General features: G+C 42.6%; 2 protein-coding genes across 5 annotated transcripts; one reads left to right on the forward strand and one right to left on the reverse strand.

Moving 5' to 3' along the window:
- Positions 1–2,012: 2,012 nt before the first annotated feature.
- Positions 2,013–5,928, forward strand: LOC133910927 (aminotransferase ALD1 homolog). The gene is made up of 8 exons (XM_062353163.1): positions 2,013–2,164; positions 2,272–2,327; positions 2,452–2,519; positions 2,600–2,716; positions 4,293–4,355; positions 4,533–4,637; positions 4,730–4,780; positions 4,907–5,928. Exons 1-8 carry the CDS (start codon positions 2,142–2,144, stop codon positions 5,732–5,734), a joined length of 1,311 nt encoding a protein of 436 aa, XP_062209147.1. The 5' UTR covers positions 2,013–2,141; the 3' UTR covers positions 5,735–5,928.
- Positions 5,929–9,108: 3,180 nt separating this feature from the next.
- LOC133911811 (uncharacterized) lies at positions 9,109–17,594 on the reverse strand. Of its 4 annotated transcripts, none has more exons than XM_062354227.1 (9): positions 17,245–17,594; positions 16,694–17,149; positions 16,381–16,456; positions 16,169–16,244; positions 15,741–15,824; positions 13,703–13,824; positions 11,603–11,843; positions 10,696–10,759; positions 9,109–10,291 (listed from the first exon to the last, which is right to left on the reverse strand). In XM_062354227.1, exons 2-9 carry the CDS (start codon positions 17,091–17,093, stop codon positions 9,786–9,788), a joined length of 1,569 nt encoding a protein of 522 aa, XP_062210211.1. In that variant the 5' UTR covers positions 17,094–17,149; positions 17,245–17,594; the 3' UTR covers positions 9,109–9,785. The 4 variants fall into 4 exon arrangements, with proteins under 4 accessions (XP_062210211.1, XP_062210213.1, XP_062210209.1 ...); XM_062354229.1 differs by having other exon boundaries at positions 9,109–10,285; positions 11,603–11,846; XM_062354225.1 differs by having other exon boundaries at positions 11,603–11,846; positions 17,245–17,593.
- Positions 17,595–19,176: the final 1,582 nt, after the last annotated feature.

The following is a 19,176-nucleotide window of genomic DNA, read 5'->3' on the forward strand; positions in this document are numbered from 1 at the left end:
CTCTCTTGTACCAGTTGTTCGAGTCTGGGAGTTTTGATGTATAGAGAACACGCTCCTGCTTGGAAAAATTCAGAAAAGATCCACTAAAATGATCAAACACACATGCTACTGTCATCATATAAGCGCGTACACACACATAGAAAATCGGATGGAAAGTTGAACAAGAGCCTGCATGAACTTCTCAACAACTCATAGATACTTGTACTAAAGTTGACTCTGCTGAGGAACTGAAATTTGTGACTTGACTTACAGCTATCGAGAAGGTCTCCCTAAAAACAATAAGGCGAATTCGGAGTCAACCCAGTTGGTCCATTTGCACCTTAGAGATATTGATCTTTTCTTAGGTTAGGTCATGACCTATGAATAGATATAAGATTAGCAATTGTCCTTCCATTGAATTTATGGTGTTCTAGTCTTGTAGAGGAGGGAAAAAATAGAGCGCCCCCCCCTGTCACCCTCTTTAATAATAATAAGATATATGGAATGTACCAAGCTTTAAACTTACCATGCAATTATTATCTTCACAATGGTAAAGTAACTTCTTTTTTACAGAAAAGAAAATAAAAGACACATGTTTAGATAATATATCTTACTAGGAGTCTAGGGCTGTTCAACAAATCTCGTTTAGTACGGTTACACAACCCACTGGAAGACTGGGTCAGGGTCTTGGAGTCGGAGGGAAAATTTCACGGCGAACTGCATGGGGAATGTTTAAGCAAAACAATGCAAAATCAATCGAGCACAGAATCGAGCCACGAGGAATGCCAGTGAAAGTACCAACTAGAATAGTTTAGTTCAGAAGTTATCTGGAAAGTTGCACATGAACATGTCTGTTTTTTTTTTGGGGATCTTCGTACTACCTTATCGCATGGAGCAGAGTTTCTTCTGCAGTGCTTGTAGGTTATGCACTGATGGCACAAATCCATCTGTTCATAATCCTTCAATGGTCATCCTTTCTTGCTGACAATTTTGGAAAGAACGCAATGAGCGGATTTTCAAAAGGTGAAACAATCTATGTTTAATCTTGCTCAGAGAATCAGAAATGAGATAACCATTGAAGGAGCGTGGATATGTATAGGAACGTGGCTCTTGAAACATGTATAGGAACGTGACTCTTAGGACATGTTTGAATATGTATAGGACCGTGGCTCTTGGGACGTCTCTTTTTAAAATAGGTTTTTCTATCTTCTTGACTGGCGTTCCGGTCAAACTTTTTTTCATTTTGCTTTTAGTTTTTTAAACTTTGCTTCTTCTTATTAATATTATAGAAAGCTTTCCATCTAGTTCATTTAAAAATAATAATCCATCAATAGTCGGTTCTTCGCATGCAGAAGTAGTACATCAAGAAAGAGTTTTCCAGCAGTATATATTTGATCATGCCTCATATTTTCTGCCTATTAGAATCTAGTGACCAATTGCAACACTTCAACTTGTGATCAACTACAATGAGACCCCGTGGTTGCGGCAAAATTTTCCTAATTTCCCAGCAAATACAGCGACCCTTCACCCGACCATGTTCTTGTTCTGAAGCTTTTGCCTCCAGGTCAATTATTAGAAGATTTCAACATGTGAATTATCATCAAATTTCACGGTTTGGTGACGATGGAACGCAAGCATGGAATGCCGGTGGGTTGCCCATCTGAGGGCCAAGTCGATCTCTTCCGTCATTAATTCCGTGCACATGGAACTGTACAGGTACAGGTGGCATGCCGGTGAGTGCAGGTGTGGACACCACAAGCCGAGCTCGTCCAAGGGGACAAACCATGCCTAGCTGAAGACTGACTAAACAGCTAGATGATCTGTTTGAAACTCAACTCAGATTTTTGCTTCCGACCATGGAAAACATTTTCAAGGTGGACAATTCGGGCGGCAGTCTACTTTTTTTTAAGAAGAAAGGACGGGCTACTTTTCAACGCTAGCGTCTTCGATCCAGATAGCTGATGGCCAGGCTCTCTGATTTCTATAAATCCAGCATTTCTCACATTCTGCTCTTGCCACCTTTGGTTGTGCTCTGACACTGCAAATACGTTCAGGAGCTTTATCCTTTCGTTACCTCCAAGTGCGCCTACAAGTGCTAGCAGCCTAGCAACATTACATTCTCTAGCTCCCAGGCTTTCTGACTAGCAGTCCAAGCTCCATTCATGCCGGCAAACATGACCTCCAAGTATACTTGATTTTCAGCTTATTTATGCAGTGTGTGGATGATGCATGGATAATTAAGGATTTCAAGTCATTTAATTGTTTGTCTCTTTTGTTTGATCCTTCATACAGGTTTCTTGAGAAGGCTGTCCTTCCACTGGATGTTGCACCTCATGTGAAGACTGGAGGTACTGCATGTGTACACCAAGATCATGCATGAGCATGGCATGGCTGTTATTTGTTCCTCGTTGCATTCTTGCCATTTCATAACATTTAACAATTTCCTCCATGTTGTTACTGCAATCTGATTAGCTCCTCGGACCGCCGTGATTCGCAATCCGAACATGGAGAAGCTTCAGAAGGGCTACTTGTTCCCGGAGGTACCAACTTGACATTTGAACGACAAGCGTAATTCACCATGTTACTTCACTAAATTAACCTGTGTTTGATCCTCCTTTAGATTAGCAAAAAGCATGAAGCTCACCTGAAGAAGTACCCAGATGCTAAGGTCATCAGTTTGGGTATCGGTGACACAACTGAGCCCATACCAAGCGTCATAACATCAGCTATGGCTGAGGTATTCTTTGTTCTTTGAAGTTTGCACTCTTCTGTTCCCCTTTTCTGTGAACTTGCTAAAGCTGCAGGTTAGTTCAACCAAATTCTTGGTGCAAATACCCTATTATTGTATTCTGCTGATTTTCATCTGATATATACGCAAAAGAAATGGTTGACACGCAAAGTAAAACCTTCCCTGGGATATAGAACTATACCGGAAAATGCATAGCTGGTCGATTATTTTGATGTAGCTAACAAGAATTATTTAGATAAATAAGATCATAATAGATCATAAATCAAAGATGAATGTTAAAATATTCTAAGCGGGGCTAGCGAGCCGTGATGATTCGTTTGCAAATTCGGACAGACACTGTAACGACCAGATCTACTACACCGATCAAATTTTCTGGATCTAAATAACGGATATGATCAGAGTAAATTTGCTAATTTTGCAAGTGCCAAGAAACCTTTGAAGAAAACTAATTTGTGAAGGAGAAGATAACCATGGCAATCTTACCTGCTGCCATCCTCTTGAATAAGAAGTGAACTACTTGTTAACTTGGGCTATATATTTTGCTTTGTAACTTGTTCTCTGTCCCAGTCCTTCTCACTAGGAACAGACCATTGTCCTAGGTTGTTTTTAGCAGCACCGAAGTATTTGTTTGTGCTGTTCATCATGCATGAGCTCTCTGCACAATACCAGACCAATTCTGTACCAGGATTCTCACAGTACGTTTTACCTGCATAGTAGAACTTTCGCCCTAGTAGAGAAGAAGATTACGTTATGGTGTCCAGTAAGTGCCAAGATTCTTCTGCACCCATCTTTTGACTTGTCAGAACCTAAATCTGTTGTCATTAATTTGTTTTACACGCTTCACTTCTCTACCGAGAAACGTAAAAGCTCATTTTTCTACCAAGGTTTCTCCTCTTGTTGGATACCCTGATGTACGTCACTGTAGCCACATCATGGCGTCCTACTTCTCGCTATTTTTCCACATGTACTGCCATGGCTCCTGCAACTAGGTACAGTGGCAAATTCAGAAAAATATTAGGAGGACAGCACCAATCACCATCTCTAATTGTTCTAAAATTAGAGTAGGATAAGGTGCCTGTCACTGCATGCATGGCTGCTTTAGCTTTGGTGCCCCATGCATTAGGTAGCATTTGTGGACTGACGTGCAGCTCCTGGCCAATCCTGAAATGGATTACAATCGAGAGAGAGAGAGCTCCCTAATCATCGATCAATGGGTGACGTCTTCGGCAATTTTCAGACCATGGTATGCTGTATGTTGACATCAGGGGACAAAAAGGAGCATGTGATTCGATGACTGCGACCCTAGTACAGTTTTAAGCTTGCTTGCTTGACTTTGGTGTAGATTCATGCATGCATGTCTAGAAGACGTACCAGAAGCCAGCTAGAACCAATCCCAATCCAATGCATATATTTGTCAAGATTTATATGATGACGCGAGAACAACTACATAGGTTTTTCGAAAGACAATTTATTTGGACTATTTTTCTTCCCTTAAATAGATTGCACCATGTCATGTTGGATTTATAGATGCTTCAAAAATTAATTTATTGTCCTATTTTTGCAGTATGTACTTGCGTTATCCACTCCAGAAGGATACCAAGGTTACGGACCGGAGCAAGGTCAAATGGTAATGTAGCCTACCGAAACCTCTACGCTGAACTCTAAAGTAGTTAATCTAGAGTTCGTATCAACTTATTCCTAAAGGGGAAATTAAAAAAGATTAACATACAATTACTTACAGCAAGCCCATGTGGCAGTTCACTGAAACAAGATCTGCTTTATTTGCTTTGCGAAATGTATGCAGAATCTGCGCAAGGCCATAGCTGAGAACGTCTACCAAAACATGGGCATAAAAGAATCTGAGGTGTTCATTTCGGATGGAGCGCAGTGTGACATTGCACGCCTTCAGGTACATACGATGCGAGGTGTTCAAGCAGCCCATCCAGTTTGCGATCTCCACTGCTAAAAATCATCTCATCTTTTTCGTCCCCGTGCACGCAGATGCTTTTCGGATCGAACGTGACCATTGCTGTCCAAGATCCCACCTTTCCGGTACGCCACAATTGACCCATGCACCGATCACTGCGCCAGATGCATGCATGCTGTCGTGCTTTCAGATTCCGCATGCGCAGTTGTTTGATTCACACGTGCGCTCGCGCGCGCGATCTCCATGTGCAGGGCTACGTGGACAACGGCGTGATCATGGGGCAAACGGGCAAGGCGGACGAGGCCGGCGAGTACGCGGGCATCGCGTACATGCGGTGCGCGCCGGAGAACTCCTTCTTCCCGGACCTCTCCCGCGTGCCGCGCACCGACGTCATCTTCTTCTGCTCGCCCAACAACCCGACGGGCCACGTCGCGTCCTCGGCGCAGCTGCGGGAGCTGGTGGACTTCGCGCGGCGGAACGGCTCCATCATCGTCTTCGACTCGGCGTACGCGTGGTACGTGTCTGAGGGGGAGGGCAAGCCGCGGTCCATCTACGAGGTGCCCGGCGCGCGGGAGGTGGCCATCGAGATCTCGTCCTTCTCCAAGTTCGCCGGGTTCACGGGCGTGCGGCTCGGCTGGGCGGTGGTGCCCGACGAGCTCCGGTACGCGGACGGCTCCCCCGTGGCGCGCGACTTCGACCGCATCGTGTGCACCTGCTTCAACGGGGCCTCCAGTGTCGCGCAGGCCGGGGGGCTCGCCTGCCTCTCGACGGAGGAAGGCCGGAGCGCCGTCCGGGGCGTGGTGGGCGTGTACAAGGAGAATGCACGGGTGCTGGTGGAGACGTTCGCGTCGCTTGGGAAGGAGGTGTACGGTGGCGCCGACTCGCCGTACGTGTGGGTGCGCTTCCCGGGGCGCAGGTCGTGGGACGTGTTCGCGGAAATCCTCGAGAAGACGCACGTCATCACCGTGCCGGGCAGCGGGTTCGGTCCCGGCGGCGAGGGGTTCGTCAGGGTCAGCGCCTTCAACAGCAGGGACAGGGTCCTTGAGGCCGCCGCGAGGCTCAGCAAGTTCCTCGCCTGAGCCTGAGCGCCCACGTATGCGTACGTACGTACGTAAGTTACTTGTACCATGCATGGATCGTGGACCGATCATGTATACACGGATGTACCCGCAGTATCGCTGTAGCGATTTACTGCAATGATGTTGATAGGTAAATAAGTGGCAAGTAATTAAGCTGGTATTTTAACTTGCAAATAAGTGGATAGAGAATGGGATGGAACTACCATGCATGCACAATGTGTTCACAGTGGAGAGCGATCCGTTTTGGAGAGAGAGGCTGTCAGTGAAACTAAATCCAGAAGCATGCCGATAAACTATATTGTTTCTGGAGAAAAGAACTATCTCAAATCATAACGCTTGACTTGATCAAATCATATAGACAATGCTTTTTTTTTTTGAGATAACATAGACAATGTTAGGACAAGGAAAACATAGGAGGACTCTTCAGAGTTGAGACCAGGCTACAGAAGCACAAGAAAGTGGTCCTTTTGTGCGTCACGGTTTGGTCAGCAAGTCTAATCTTTGTCCCAAGTGCTTCAAAAATCCAAACAATTTGCTCACATCGACACTTCAAAAAAACACAGATACAATCAAATTATGATCCAAAATCAGCTACAAGCCTCCAACAAGATCTGCTTTCTCCACAACGTGCCACTCGAGATGACACGGTCAGCAAAATTTCTTCATGCCTATGATGTCTGGTACTACAAAATCCTAAGGGCGTGATTGGTTGCTCGTTTTTGCCCGAGCCAAGCCCACAGGGTGCAAGCTTCTGCTATTTGGTTTCCTGCATGGGCTTGTCAGCTTGGCTCACACTGTGCAAAAGGTTCCCTTCGCCCTGGCTCCTGGGAAACGGGAAACTCGTCCATTTCCGCAGTGCCTGGCTCGCGCGGTGCAGCGAGAGCGAGCGAGCGCCAAATATTTGGCCCAGCGCGTGCAAGGCGGGCTAGCGTGGGAAGTGTTAGGGTTGCCGTGCATGTTCACGCCCAGCTCTACTTTACCCTCCTCGCCATCGCAATTCTTATTCAGTCCTCCCCTCTGAGCTCTTGTCTCCTTTGAGGTGAGGCCGTGAATATGCTCCATTGATTCCTTCGTCTCTCCCCTAACCTCTCACCTGTTCTTGTTTCTCACTTGTGTAAAAGCTCTTTTGCACTCGGTTCTTCTCGTTTCCCTCCTAACATCGAAGAAGGCAAGTTTACCAGTCCAAAATTTTCCATTCCCCATCCCTTCATTTCATTTATGTTGTATTTTTGGTGCTTTGGCCCATATCTACTAGCATATCTCATGTCCCCTTCTCTATTTTTGCTGCAGGGTTTGATTTATATTCTTGCTATGCTCCAAGGTAAAAAGGTATGTTAGTTGTTCAATTGCTTAGTAGGATGTTAAATCTCAGGTTGCCTTCTCTAAATCTTGAGAATTTTTGTGTGCAGACATGTCTCTTGCACTCTCCTCTCACTCTATTGTGAGGACGGCTTCGGTCTCCTCTTCCTGGAGCTTTCCGTGCTGTTGCGTGGTTACCTATACCCCCTTCCCCTCCCCCGTCCCTCCCTCTGATTACTTTGTTTTATCTTTGTGGCTTGTTTTCACACTACCTGTTCTGGATGCCATTCTTTAGGTATGCATGCTATAATTTTGATGATGTTGGTGTGCCATTCTTTATTTTGAGCAAATGTCTATGCCAATGATGCTTTGGTTTATCTAAGCAAATGTCCATGCATGTATTTGTTTTTTAATCTGAGCAAATATCCATGACATGTGATGTTTCTGTTAATCTGAGCATATGTCCATGCCTGTGATGTTTCTGTTAATTTGAGCAAATGTCCATGTATGTGATGTATCTGTTAATCTGAGTATATGTCCATGCCTGTAATGTTTATGTTAATTTGAGCAAATGCCCATGCCTATGATGTTTATGTTAATATGAGCATATGTCCATTCCAGTGTTGTTTCTGTTAATCTGAGCATATGGTCTCATGATGGTTTAATCCCAAACTGAGTATATCTTGCACTTGTTGTTTGTGTTATTTGTCTAGATGGTATTGGCAAGCAGAAGACGCATGCTTATTGTTAAGGTTGATGCACTTGTAGCTATTATGTATGCCTTCTTTGTGAATAGGATTAGAATTGCTCGCCGTTCACAACCGTAGATCACATATGGCCCTATGAGTGAGGCAGATGGAGAGCGTCTAAACTACTTGAATAGAAGTATAAATATGCTTCGCATGAGGAGAGCACCATTCTTTCTTCTGTGTAATCTGTTAAGGGAAAGAAATTTGCTGAGAGATATCATACATAGCAGTGTAGAAGAACAAGTGTCAATGTTTCTCCATGTGGTGGGCCATAACCAACGGTTTAGGGTTATCTGTCAATCCTTTAGGAGGTCTGTAGAGACAGTAGGCTGATACTTCAAGGAGGTTTTATATGCAATTGGTGAGCTTAGGAATGAGATGATAAGGACTCAATCTAATGAGACTTCACTAAAGATCAGAAATAGTCCAAGATGGTTCCATATTTTAATGTAATAAAATTATAACATAGTAATAAGGAAAGAATTGGATGATTCAGATAGTTGATGAGGAAAGAATTCCTAAGGTGCTAGAGGATATAGCCAAGACCTTTGCTGATGCATCAAAGCCTTGTGATGCTAGTAGTGGTAGTGCCTCAGGGGTAGGAAGCAAGAGGAAGAGGAGCGCGCTAACCGATGAAGACACCATTGTCTTGACAAATATGACAAATGTTGTCAATATTGTTGCTGCTATCATTCATGACACTATGCCTGAAGAGATCCATCCTGAGCTCTATGGTGTTATGATGTGCATGCCTGGGTTCCTGAAGAGGTATTGATTGTTGCATTCTCTCATCTGGTGGACAAGGCTCAAGGTGCTATATTTGTTGCTATGAATGATTCTCACCATGTTGTGGCTTAGGCCCTTCCTGTCCAAGCACTACCATTGCGGTGAGGCTCTTCTATAACTGGTGGAAGAACATTTTGTGTAGTAGGGTGGGAACTAACTTTATTTCTTATTTTGTTGTTCTTAGACTTTGTTAGTCCACTATGAGGTGGTTTGTATGCCCCTTCTACCTTCAACTGTGTATGTGAACCTTTGAGATGTTTACACTATGCATCAGACCCTTTGAGATGCTTCATTATTCATATATGATATGGTGATGCATGTTTAGCTCATGTTTGTTTTTCTAAAATTATATGTAAATAATTGTTTTAGAGGTGGTGAAGATATCCTCATAACTACACTTTCTCCTCATACAACCAACCAATCAAACTATCTTCAGATCTGTTACATGATACGAACATCTAAATAACTTCTTAAGTTTATAGAGCTAACCAAACAAACCAATCTTACATGCTCACCGGTACCATGGTACGAGACATGCTATGTTCGTACAACCAACCAATCAGGCCCTAAACGACCCACGGCAAGTTCAGCAAAATTTATTCATATGGACAGTTTTCCGTGACACACATTAATCAAATTATTATGACTCGACCAGCTACATCTCACAAACAAGCAGTTAGCATACAACATCACCTTCGTGATAACGTGCCACTCGGGAGAACACGATCACGCATCAAAAGGCAAATCCTGGACATTACCAGCCGTAGGTTTGACAGCATTCAGTCGGCTCAATCTAGCTGCCATCATCGCCAAAGCTAAAGAAATGTAGCGAGCAGTAGTTAGCATCCCTTCTGTCTCTCTAACCTCTGCTCTTCACTCTTTAGTCTGTACGGTTGCTGATGGAAGAGTAGAATCTCACTGCTGCTCTTGCAGACACGCACAAATCCACTTTTTCGTACCACCCAAAAGATTTAAGACTTGCATTCTACAATTTACCATTGTCGATGAAATGTGCAAGGAGTTAGAGATGAGAAAAAGGCAAACATACAATACAGGAGGACTCAGTCACTTGAAGGCCAATGCCTGCTATCAGCGGCCAAGCTACAAAATATATGGAAGCAAAGGAAACTTCAGATCTTCTCAAACTGTAACACGACTGCTATGTCCACTTGAAGTCGTCAGCAATTGATATGGTGCAAATCAGCTACATGTTTGATTCACCTGCGGTGGTGGTAGTGCCGGTCATGCCTGTCTCTGGAATGACGCGATGACATCTCCGAGCCCAAGCTGTAATGGCTCGAGTACTGCCTGCTTGGGTACGAATGCGGGGTACCATCATCTGCTGGTGAACTCTCGTAGCGGGAGGGGCTTCTCCGTCCTCTGTCCGAATGTGACCTTTCGAGATTTGGGCTTAATGGCCCGTAGTCGTAGGAGTGGTATCTCGATGAATAGTGATCAACACCAGGAGGGCCTCTATCGCGATACTCCCTTGGATCTGATGAATGGTGACGGCCTGAGGACTGAGGTGGGGTGCTGCCCCATAGCCAGCGGTCACCGCTCTCTGGAATAGGGGCATTTATTCCAGGGAAGTCCACTGTCATCCTTTTCCGAGGTGGAGGTGATTCACCTTGCTCTGGAAGCTCTCCCTCCTCGTACTCTAGCTTCACCTCACCATCTCCAAATATGGTGATACCAGATGGTTTTTCTTCATCATCGACTACATCTAAAAATCACAATCAGTGAGCAACAAGATTCTGAGAAAAACATCTGCTATAAAACTTGAGTGATGCCTAATGTAAACAAATAAATACAAATCCTAATAACAGTTCTCGAGCATGTTTGGTTGAAACTTTGAATCGACATATGCAACCCTGATGGTGATGTTGTTCACTGTCACTTCCAAATAGGAAAGACGCTAATTGGGTACTAAGTGTCAGCCAAACAAATGTGTGTAATTGATCATAATCAAACAGGCCTAGTCAAGCATCTGGTATTAAATAACTAACCAAATTCAACTTTGTTTTTTTACTTCAGTAAGTCCACACAGCAAACTATTAACATTGGAAACAAAAGGGTGCATACTATCCATGAAAAATATTCAAATGTATACTGAACTTCTAAACTTACCTAGGTAACCTGGAGGATAACCCAATTCTCGCATTCTATGCAGCCAAGGAGGCGGATCATTTTCCTGCACAGATTGTGATACTCTCAGAAAATGTTTTACAAATCTAGAATTTAAAATAACCTTAGCACGGTATTGTTATTTGTTTGTAGAGCATGAGATCCTTCAGTCCAAAAAAATAAGAGCATATAGGACTATTACTCTAAGAACAAAATTTCCTTACAGATAATCGCACAGAAAATCAATGTGTCTGATCAGAGGACTACCAGAATATCTAGTGCAATAATGAGGCCAAAACCTGCAGAGTTACCACTACTGAGTTGTGGATTCTTGCATCATTAGCTAATAGAAAATGACTAAAGGGAAAGCTTATTGCAATTTTTCTATGCCCAGCAGGCCAACACATCAAATGCACTTTGTTGAGTAACATGGTGTGAATATCTATTTTAAGAATGGACATGGAAGTCTGTTAAATCATGGTTGATGATATTGAATCATTGAATGAGATAAGGTTGTTGCATTCATGACAAAATTACTTAACCTTGAACAACAACAGGAGCCTCATTCACACAATAAACACAACACCTGAATAAACACAAGTTGCTATTTGGATTTTGGACATATTATGTCACTTGATTAAGCTAAGTACAAACATAATATGCAAAACTAATCAAGCTCACATGAGTAATGTATCAAGAGTAATGTAACAATGATTTTCAACTCATGATGCAAGTATCTGGAGTAGTATTTCATTAAGCTAACAGGCCCAAAGCCAAATGACAGGCATTTCATCTCACTCTCAATGCATCTGAAGACTGGTTCATATTGGTAAACAAGGGAAATATAAACCATATGATCAATAAAATCAGCACATTTTAAGCTTTAACTGCATATGATATAGTCAATTACCCTGATCCCCAAGCACTCTCTAGTCTCAGGTCCCAGTACTCCTGCTCTCAGATCATCAAATTTGCCTGGAGTTTTCTGGTAATATCTATTTTGTACACGGTTAACATTAGATTGGTTTCTTTTCAAATTATGCTGCTTCCGGGCATTGCTAATTGCAACATTGTCACGAGGCTTTGGGCAATCCTTCAGAGCATGGCTATAAGAACCACAGTTGAAACAGCGAGAATCATCCTTATCTGCCCTGCTGTAACAGAAACAAGATACCTCAAGTTGTGGGTCCATGTGAAGATACAATTACAACATTAAATATGTGAAAGATCATAGAATCCAATGATGCCGAATGAAAGCCTATGTTCGGAAGAAGAATGACATAATGCTCAATGAAGTATAATCAGACAGTGCAAGGCCTACAAGAAAAGTCCAACCAAAAGACAAGCATCTAATTCTTTTTTTTCTTAAGCGATGGACATGAATTAGTTATGATTCACAAAAGTCATTCTGGACGTCGAAATCTCCAAAAAATACAGCTTTGGCCACCAATTTCTACTGCAATATATTTTTGAACTAATAAAATTATAATATTATGAAACTATTCTCCGAAACAAATTATTCATACTATTTCTTATGGCGAATCCAAATATTCATAAAGATATTAATCGTCAAAGTTAAACTAGTTTAATTAGGGAGCCAGCACCTAGTATCATCCATCCGTATTACATTAGCACAATCATAATGTAACAAATTAGATTTTTGCAAGGCCCATTGCAAGATGCAAAGAGTTACATTTAGATAGTAGCAAAATGCTAATAACTGATTATATTTGGTGATTGAGATTTGTTATCAAAAGAAATAGACTCGAAGAAATATAACACTAGTGTTTAAAATCGTCAAATTTGTTACCTTTGGTGTCATCTGGTAAAGAGAAAACCCCAACCTAGCAATGAAATAAGTACACACAGAACTTGTGTGGGCATTGGTCCCTAAACTTGTGCGGGCATGTCACCTAGGTCCAAGAACTTAGGAGTTGCACATTTAGGCCCCTAAACTTGCATAAAATTACCAATAGATGTCCAAACCACTAATTAGTGACTAATGGTCATGTGGTACTTTGATCCATTTAAACCAAAGATTGACCATGCAACTGCTAGATAAGATCAATAGAATACTATTCAAAGCTGTCCAGTAAGACATGCAAGTTTCCTTAGAATCTAAAACTATTTATTCCCTAACAGTTTCAAATAGCATTTACGTGGCATAATTTTGATTAAGATTGCCAAGGTGTTATGTCAGTTCTATAATTACCAGTAAAATAGAATTTGGACCCTTGTTGACCTACTTGTACATGCTTAAGAAACTAATATGCAATTATTAAGTTTAAGGACTTAAGTGACACTCCTGCACAAGTATAAAGACCTGTGGTATATTATACCCTTTCAAAATCACGGATTGTGAAGCATTGGCTTAGTTGTGCCAAGATACTAGAGGACCATTTCATGCATAATTTTGTAATTTATCTAGTAATGAGATATCAAGTATGTCTGAAGTCAGATCTTCCACAAGACCATCCAAGTCTGGGGAGAGGTGGCAGCACCAGTCTGAATGAGGGAAGCCAGCTAATTGAGTCTGGGTGCAGATGCATTAACACCCCAATTCTCCCCCCTCTAAATAAGCACTACTGAGATAATTTTTCACATTACATTAGCACTATAATATAGATTAAGATGCAGACCTATTGACACATACAAACAAATGGTTGGTGAATAGTGCGACAGTACATATTCTAAGATAAAAACAAAGTGACAACCAGTGATGCGTTGAACACTAGCCCCCAAATGGAACGCAGGAATTCCCTAATTCCTGTAGAAATTGAACAGTTTGTGCGAATTACTGTTAAAATTCTGCGTTCTAAGCAGGTCCTAAATAATCAAGAAAATGGCCATTTTCTCAGATGCACTGATACTAATGGCAGAGTTCATATCTGGGGGAAGAAAACATAAGGAAGCTAACAGGATCCAAGGTTTTCTCAACACACCATGCAGTGCTGGTGACATGACTAAGGACAGTATAGATATACACTATGCAGTTAATAACAACTTCTACCTCTCAATGTTTGACGAATCACCCAAAGGAGTTGAGCCCAAGGTAAACTCCCGATCGTATAGGGGAACAGAATCATCATCCGCAGCAGCACTTTCTCTTGCTTGGCTATCCACCCAAAATGACTTGTCGCAGTAAGAAAAAGAAGAAAAGAAAAGGGTGAATTTTATATTTCAGCTAAGTGAAGCATGAGATTAAAAATTCAAGTAAATCATACAATCCATTATCTAATACTGCATCAAATGCTCGATGAATATTATCAGTCAGTACAGTAATTTAGGACAAGAAACTACGCCCACATTACAATGTTTAAGACTAAATGAGATATTTCAAAAAGAACAAAAAACAGCATGTGGGAACCATAGTTGTTATGACGGCGTGGCGAGGCGCGGCGACCCACCACCTTCACAACTTTACAACGCCATGGCACGCGGCGTGGCAACACCATACACACATCAGCGTGGCGAACACACATCATAGTATATGATAGTACGAAATTATATTAGCAAATGACAATATAAATGTAGCTCAAAAGTGATAGTCTAGGATTTTAGTAAATTGAAATAGAAACATAATAGCTGATTTGCTTTTTTTCAGTGAATATGTGGGATCCATAGTCCATGCACTCAAATCCTCAACATAGCAAACATTATACGGCACCACAACTTCATTCTTATCTCCTCCCCCCCCCCCAAGCTTGACGTGGGCAGCGGCAGGCGGGCACGAAGCTTAGCGGGTGGGCGCGGAGCTCGGGCGCTGCCGATCTCGCCGCAGGCGGGTGCGTGGAGCTTGGGAGGTCAGGTTGGCGTGGAGCTCGGGTGGGTGGATCTGAGCACGACAGCGCCACGACGGACGGATCTGAGTATGTACGGTGCCGCAGCGGGCGGATCTGAGCCCAAGCAGTGTACGCCATACACGCCGGCGCCGTGGCAAGGTCCATTTCACCGCCACGCCGCTATATCGCCAATATGGCGACGATATAGCGACACCATGACAACTATGGTGGGAACATTGCACTCCACGGCTTACTTCCGTGGAATAGGAACACTGTTGTCGCATAATTGCCATTCTGGGAAGGGATAAGATTGGTTTGATTTCCACATGTCTTCAATGTGTATCTTAAGGAATAAAATTCAATTTCAGCTTCATCATCTGTTTAGCCTAGGAGAGAAAAACGGTCACATAGAAGTATCCTATTACAGAAGAAAAAAAAGTATGAATAGGGTAAACTAAAACCGCCTGTGTAAAGGGAGTAAACTGATTATAAGGTTAAGAAGAGGGCAATATCGCCAAATAAATAGAAAGAAGAGAGATCAAGGACCAAATACTTCTCATACAAATCCCTACTGTGAAAGTAAGGCTTTCACATGCCCTTTTTTTTGTCAATTAGCACAGTTAGAATTGTGCCGTTAGATGCCAATAAGAAACATGGTCACATTAGCAGGTAGCTCAGGTGAGCGAGCGAGCGAGCGAGAGAGAGAGAGAGAGAGAGCTTAGCAAGCAAAATATGCAGAATACCTAAGCAATGGAAGCATGAAATTTAAATAGAAAAAAAATGAGAAGACCTAACTAGAAGGCAAGAATACATTAGTTCTCACAATGGTCAATTAGATTTTCTTCAGATGACTATTGAGAAATAATACTTTTAAGTAGTAGAGATTGCTTCCTCATTATAAAAAAAAAAATAGGTGCTAAAATGCATGCAGCCAAAATTTGAAAACTTTGACAACCAATATACATTCAATAACTTAGATAGATCACAAATAATTAAGATTAGCATATGTTAAATCAAAAGCACTTACATAGTATTAAATTTTACAATTTTAACAAGACATTACAGTAAGAAATGCGAGAAAGATATAAGATGTATGTTGAAGACTGCGCTAATATCCAAAACAACATCCATTTGATACAATCAGGGAGAACAAGAAAGTAAGACAATAGCACAAAACAGACAATTAATAAAATCTTCAACGTATTCACTAATGATGCCTTCTGGAAATTGCAAGTCAATTTCAACTCATAATAATGATATACTTACCACAGCACATGATTTCTCTGAACCAACATGTAATGCTGGATAATAAGTCTCTTCACCACTTTCCATGACCTCTTCCGCAGTTTCCTGTTATTACCAGAAGCAAAAGAAACAAATAAATATCACAGCAAAGAAACTTCAATTTTATCATTTCGAAAGAGAATTGCTTCTGGATACATTTTCTTTTTGTACTGATAAGGACAACATTGAATTGCAGTGAAACAATGATGATAATACAAATAACTTCAAACTGAAGGATGCACTATTGAGTTTAGTGGAAACATGAGATATTCAATAATGTTTAAGAACTGGAATTAGTTATGTTATGTAATTATGTTCCCCTTTTTTTGTCGCTACTCTCCATATCCTAACAATAGAAACAGCTCAATCATTTATGGCATTGCCAAAGACATAACTGTAAGGAACAGTACCTTCATAGTATGTTGGGTTCTAGCCTGCCACTCAGACCATTGTTGCATCAATTCCATGAGCTTTCTTTTGCTTTCCCTGGAATATTCAAACATGCAGTACCATTTAAAATAACCAGAGTTTAAACAAATTCTGGATGATGAAATATGACTAGCATAAAATGCAAAATGCTACCATCAACACTAGGAAGAATATAAAATGTATTGTGTTTAACCTTGTCAAGTCACTGTAAATGATACGAATTGAAGGCTCGGTCGATTCCACTCGGGCTCTTTTAACTCCTCTTGCGGCTAAACATGCCATATCAAGGAACAACAGCTAGAAATAGTTCAATTGGCAACACGCAACAGCAATGTATGGTTGTGACCCGGGGGGAGGAATAATATTCCGCCCTTCTTATGTGAGCACAGTTCACAAGATTCAATGGAAACAGATGAATCTTCAGAAAACATAGACATGCCTGCGGTTGCAGAAGTATACTAGCAGATAGAAACATGGCAATATAAATATTCCATTTCAGAGGATACAGCTTTCTTCAACCGAGTTGCTGTTCGACCCATCAATTGATGCATTTTGGGGCCCATTACCCTTGTCTAGCTTGACCTCAAAACCAAATATAGTCTGCACAGCTGCTACACTTGCCTCAGACTGAACCAAAGCATCTACCTGCTGATGCTTAGTAACAACTATATCATCGTCTGCAAGGTCCATATCTTCCACTTGCCCTTCTTCAAGATCTATGTTCTCGTCGGACACCTTGGGACTGCTACCCACAGTACCAGATCCCCCTTCTGGTTCCTGTTCAGAAGCCGGAGGCTCCACCCCATTCGCACCCGGAGCTTCAGCCTGAAGGTTTGCCCCTTCATCATCTCTCGCATCAGCCTCGCAAGGCGCTGCTCCAAGACTGATGAACTCCTCTGACGCCATCTTTTCGCAGGGCTATTGCAATTCGTATTCACATTCCGCAACAAATCAGCAGGCGCCTTCAATCACAATAAACTGCTATTAGAGCATGTTAAGTTGCCACTCTGAGCCGAATTTGCCTAACCGGAGTCCTCCCTGAGATAGTCAGATTTACCGGAGCGGTGTCTGGTTGATGCCCTGATGTGCTGCCTGACTCAAGCAACCGAGCTCAGGATTAAGCGCAGGAAATCCAACGCCTGAGCTCGTTGCGCACGCCCTTCACGCAAGCCTGCAAAGCATCGCCACGAGGGAGGAGGGCGGCGCGGGGGCGTATGGCCTGAGAGGAAAAAGAAGGCTGTTGACGCGGACACGAGGGCGGCGAGGGGTGACGGCGGCGGAAGGTCGGCGGCAACGCCGGTGAGGCGGCAGGGCAGCGGCGCGTGGTGTAGGGAGGGGGTGGGTAGGGTTGGGAAGCGGCGAGGCGACGGTTCGAGTCGGGAATCGATCGGGAAGACGAAGCGAAGAAGCTGCGTCGGGTGTATCTGTATACTGGGGTGGGAGTTTGGATCTTGGCGGCTCGGAGTTGGATCTGGGCCATTGATTTGCCATCCAAAGGTCCAAAAAACGAATGGTGTTTCAGGGCCAAAAACACGAGAAAGATTAGACACTCCCACTTATATATGTACGTAATCAATAATGTGCTGATGATCCACTCAAAAGAAAAATTGCAGATGATGCGCTGACACGTATAGTTACACTGGGTATGGGCCCACATGAGGTCATTGGTGTATAGATGTACACCAAACATTTTTGAAAAAAAATCTATAAATACTAGTATGTATTACATATTAGATAATGAGCAAAATAGCAAGCTCTCGCAACCAAAAATGGACCAGCGCCCCAGCTACCTATGCCCCACCCGACCACTCCATTGGTCATGCTCTCATGTGACAGTCCAAGCCCAAGCTGCCCCCCAAGTCAGTCCTCATGTCCACATGAACAGCTCCACATCTCCATTGGAACTAGACATCAACTACGAGTGTTAGCAGCTTTGGTGGCGCGAGTGACGATAGTGGAGGAAGGTATGACATCAACTACGGACTCAACAGAGGCGGGTATGGTGTCGGCAACGTGGGTGCCAGCGGCACCAGTAGCAAGGCGGTGGCAAGCACGAGCCTAGGTGCCACCGGTGCTGAGGCCGGGGCCACCGGGCGCGGACGCTCTGTCATTTATCATGAACAAAGTGGATCTTCCTGTTGCAGCCTCCTTCCATCTCCCATCTTTCTATTCTTCTCGTTGTTCGTTGGGCTGGGGGTTGGATTGGATATGTGGGTTGGAATACGAAAGGTGGTTACTTTTCTAGCGAATGATTTGGTCTTTGGGATAGCGGTGAGCTGATTTGGTAGTGGCGACAGCAAGAGAAAGGCGAAGCAAGGATAGTGCTACTTCCCAATGGGGAAAGAACCAGTCTTTCTACGATTTTGCTTTGTATAAATTGACTGATACAACCCACGGTTCAAAGAACGGTACATTGGGCTTCTAGATTGGGTGGGAGATAACGAGGAGAAGATGTAATTCTTTTTTCTGTATGAGCTTCGGGGTTAGAGGAAATGTTGTATGATCGTCTTTCTGACAGTGAGTTGTTGGTACTTTAATAGCGGGTCTTTACTTTAGGATTTAGATAGCATATCTCTAGTCTGTAAAATACATATCTTCTTACCATCCTAATAGTATTTGGTGAGTGCGAGACTACGAGTGCCCTCAATTAGGAATTCTGGATTAGCTTTTGGTTAATTTAACATCTAAGACTAAGGCTGCTTCCTTTTGATTCATGAGCTATTGAGCTAAGCTGCCAGTCATGATCTAGAAACGAGTTACACGAAAGAAACAATATTTGGAAGAGGTGCACATAACATATGTTTTTGAGCTTACTGTAGGCTTAATTTAGTCGTTTAGTAATTCAGTTTTCCATTGTTAAATTCTATTAAAACAATTAATGTTTCCTTTTGTTCTACATGAGGACTAATAAGTCATCACACGAACAAACTAGCTAGATTAGTGTCATTCTTTCCCGACAAGTTAACTATATGCATTCGAAGTAGTAGAA

Source organism: Phragmites australis, chromosome 3, assembly GCF_958298935.1.
Source record: "Phragmites australis chromosome 3, lpPhrAust1.1, whole genome shotgun sequence".
Taxonomy (NCBI): domain Eukaryota; kingdom Viridiplantae; phylum Streptophyta; class Magnoliopsida; order Poales; family Poaceae; genus Phragmites; species Phragmites australis.